Here is a 3,479-nt window from a genome sequence, read left to right on the forward strand (position 1 = left end):
AGCCTTGCCTAATACCTTTCATTATTTCGACAAAACTAGTTATCTTGTTGCCAACTTTCATCGCTCTTCTTCTGTCCAAATAGATGTTTTTGATAATTATCGTGTCTTTTTCATCAATTTCCAAATTTTCCAATATTTCAATAAGCTTCACGTGTTTCAAAAGCTTTGGAGTAATCGACAAAACATATAAACTTCATTTCAATCGCTCCTTCACTGATCATTTGTAGCATACAAGAAGGTGAAGATGATAAAATTCGTGTTAAAAATATTTTGTTAAAATTGTCTGATGATATAAAAGATTCACATATAAAATATGTTACAAGACTTGGAAAGAAAAATGAATCATCCAAAAGTCCAATATTGATAGTGTTGGATAGTTTGATGTCTAAAGAGACCGTGATGAAAAATGCACACAAATTGAAATTAATGTCGGTCGAACTGAGTAAAGTCTGGATTAGCAATGATCTGACACCTGAGCAGAGAAGTAAATTAAAGAAACTGGTAGCTGATGCAAAATCGAAAGAAGCGGCATGCAAAGACAATTTTTTATACAGAGTCAGAGGTCCTGTGGGAAGATGGCGGATTGTGAAGTTCAGAAATTAACTGATGAGAGTGTTGTTGACTGGAGGGCCAGTCGGAGGATGATTCATGCTACAGCTCAAAAATTAACCATGAAAAATTACAATGATTTAAAAATTGGCCTGGGGCTCCTCAACATAAGATCTATAATGTCAAAATATGAAATGGTGTGTGATATAATTTGTGAAGAACTGGATATTCTTGTATTAACTGAAACATGGCATGGGTCGTCAGATGAGTTTGCTGTTCGATGCGCGATGCCCCCTGGTTATAAGTTTGTAGATTACGTCAGACCTCACGATCCATATCATGGCGGAATTATAATTTATTTCAAGAAAGAGTTCATTTATAAACCTGTTGAGTTACCCGCCGTGATAACTTTTGAAGCTGTTGCAATTAAATTGAAAGTAAACAAATCTGATTTTATTTTGTTATCAATTTATAGACCTGGATCGGTTCCTTCTTCACCATCGTTCTTTTCAGAGCTAGCGAATGTTTTAGAAGTTTTATCTCTGTTAAGTGATAAAATCGTTGTTGCGGGAGATTTTAATGTTCATATGGAGAGAAAAGATGATCCAAACACAGTCTCACTGAATGAGGTTTTCGATTGTTTTCAGTTGGTTAACAGGATTAACGAACCAACGCATGAATTAGGTGGTGTTTTGGACTTGATCGTTACTTCTCGCTCTTTTCCTATTTTTAATAGTTTGATTTTTCCCAGTGGAGTGTTATCAGATCATGGATTAATCCAGGTTTGTTTGTCAATCAATCAAGGTATAGGTACGAGAAGTAAAAAAGTGGTTCGATCCTGGCGACGCATAAATGAAGAAAATCTCGCATTGTTAAATTCGAAATCCCCGATGCCAAGATGATAATATAGAAACGCTGGTTGAGATTTTTGTGAATGAACTGAAGAGAATTGCGGACATAATAGCTCCAGAACACGTGGTTGAAAGTCGAGATGATTCGTTGACGCCGTGGTTTGATGGAGATTGTTCAAAGTCCAAGGCATACTGTAGAAAAATGGAAAGAAAGTACAGAAAGACTTTAAATCATCACGATAGGGAGGTGTGGAAAAATGCTCTGCGATCAAAAAGTATTTTATTCGCCCAGAAAAAATTTGTTTTGGAAAAAAATCATTTTTGAAAATAACAAAAATCCTAAAAAAATTTGGACTGTGGTAAATAAACTGTTGTGCAAAGAAAAAACTTCAAATTCATCTACCAATTTTGAAGCGAACAATTTTGCTACATTCTTTTATGACAAAATTGAAAATGTACGAGAATCGATGGTGTATGATGAGAAGTTCAATCATTCATCTGGTGTTTGCTGCAGCAACTTGTTTTCAGTTTTTCCTGTTTATGACGAAAGCTAAATTGTTGAAGCAGTTTTGAACTCTCCATCTAAAACATGTTCACTGGATTGTGTTCCTTCACACTTTTTCAAAAAATATGTAGGATTGTTTTCAAAATATTTGACTGATCTTATAAACTTATGTTTACGTACTGGTGAGTTTCCGGCTATGTTAAAGCATGCTAAAATTTCTGCTCTTTTGAAAAAGGAAAAATTAGACAATTCTGATCTTAATAATTATAGACTGGTTTCAAATCTGTCGTTCTTGTCAAAATTAATTGAAAGATTAGTTTCTAAGGAGCTTATGAAACACTTAGATAAAAACAATTTGTTACCGGTATATCAGTCAGGCTATAGAAGACATCATTCTACCGAAACTGCTTTGTTGCATGTGTTATCTAAGTTGCATGAAAATATAAACAACAGTAAACCATCTCTTCTTGGATTCTTATATATGAGTCCGGCATTTGACTGTGTTGACCAATGCATTCTTCTGAAACGTCTTAATCATAGATTTGGAATAACTGGCTATGTCGAACAATGGTTTCGGTCGTACTTAACAAACAGAACTCAACAGGTAATCTACAAGAATAAGACCTCTTCGGTTCAAACGATAAGATTTGGTGTTCCACAGGGCTCGGTTCTCGGACCGATCTTGTTTATTCTTTACACCTCTGAAATTATTGAGGCGATCGGATTACATGGTTTGAAGTGTCAAGCATTAGCAGATGATATTCAGCTACTCGCCACAGAATCCTATAGCAACTTTCATCTTGCAGTTGATCGTTTTGTTAAATGTTTGGTCGAGATCGAGAAATGGATGGCAAATAATCGTTTTAAGCTCAATCAAAGTAAGACGCAAATTCTTCTGGTTGGAACTTGGCAACAGCTGTCTAGAATTAAAATTAATTCAGTTATCATTGAGGGCTCAAATATAAACTTCATTTCCAAAGCTACAAACTTGGGTGTCATTTTTGATTCTAGACTGGCAATGACTGAACATATTAAGTTTTTATCTGGTACTGCAACCCTACAACTGCGAAAATTAAAAATAATCCGCAAAAGCTTAACCAAAGATGTTATTCAAAGTTTAGTGCATTCGTTTATTCATTCTAGACTGGATTACTGCAACAGCCTATTTTATGGTTTGCCTGAAAAATCGTTATCTGTGCTTCAGTCAATTCAGAATCGGGCAGCTAAGATCGTGGTTGGTGCGAAAAAGTTTGACCATGTCACCCCGATATTCAGAGAACTGCACTGGTTGATGGTCAAAAAAAGAATTTTGTTCAAAATATCAACAATCATGTTCAAATGTATAAAGGGAATGGCGCCAGTTTATTTGAAAGAAATGCATGCACCGAAACAACTGTCTTTTAAAAATGTCTGCTTAAGGTCTGATGATAGCAACTTGTTATGTGTGCCCCAAACCAACTTGAAAATGGCTGAGAGAAGTTTTTCAGTATGTGGACCAGCCGTTTGGAATAGTCTACCAAGTCATCTAAGACAGCCCGAACTGACAAAAAAATTGTTCAAGAAATTATTGAAAT

At 35.3% G+C, this 3,479-nt stretch overlaps 1 protein-coding gene across 1 annotated transcript; it reads left to right on the plus strand.

Moving 5' to 3' along the window:
* Nucleotides 1-530: 530 nt before the first annotated feature.
* Nucleotides 531-1,401, plus strand: HELRODRAFT_164066 (hypothetical protein; the record flags this gene model as incomplete). The annotated part of the gene is made up of 2 exons (XM_009029113.1): nucleotides 531-1,178; nucleotides 1,360-1,401. 2 exons carry the CDS (start codon nucleotides 531-533, stop codon nucleotides 1,399-1,401), a joined length of 690 nt encoding a protein of 229 aa, XP_009027361.1.
* Nucleotides 1,402-3,479: the final 2,078 nt, after the last annotated feature.

The sequence above is a fragment of the Helobdella robusta genome (genome assembly GCF_000326865.2).
Source record: "Helobdella robusta unplaced genomic scaffold HELROscaffold_6, whole genome shotgun sequence".
NCBI classification, from domain to species: Eukaryota; Metazoa; Annelida; class Clitellata; order Rhynchobdellida; family Glossiphoniidae; genus Helobdella; species Helobdella robusta.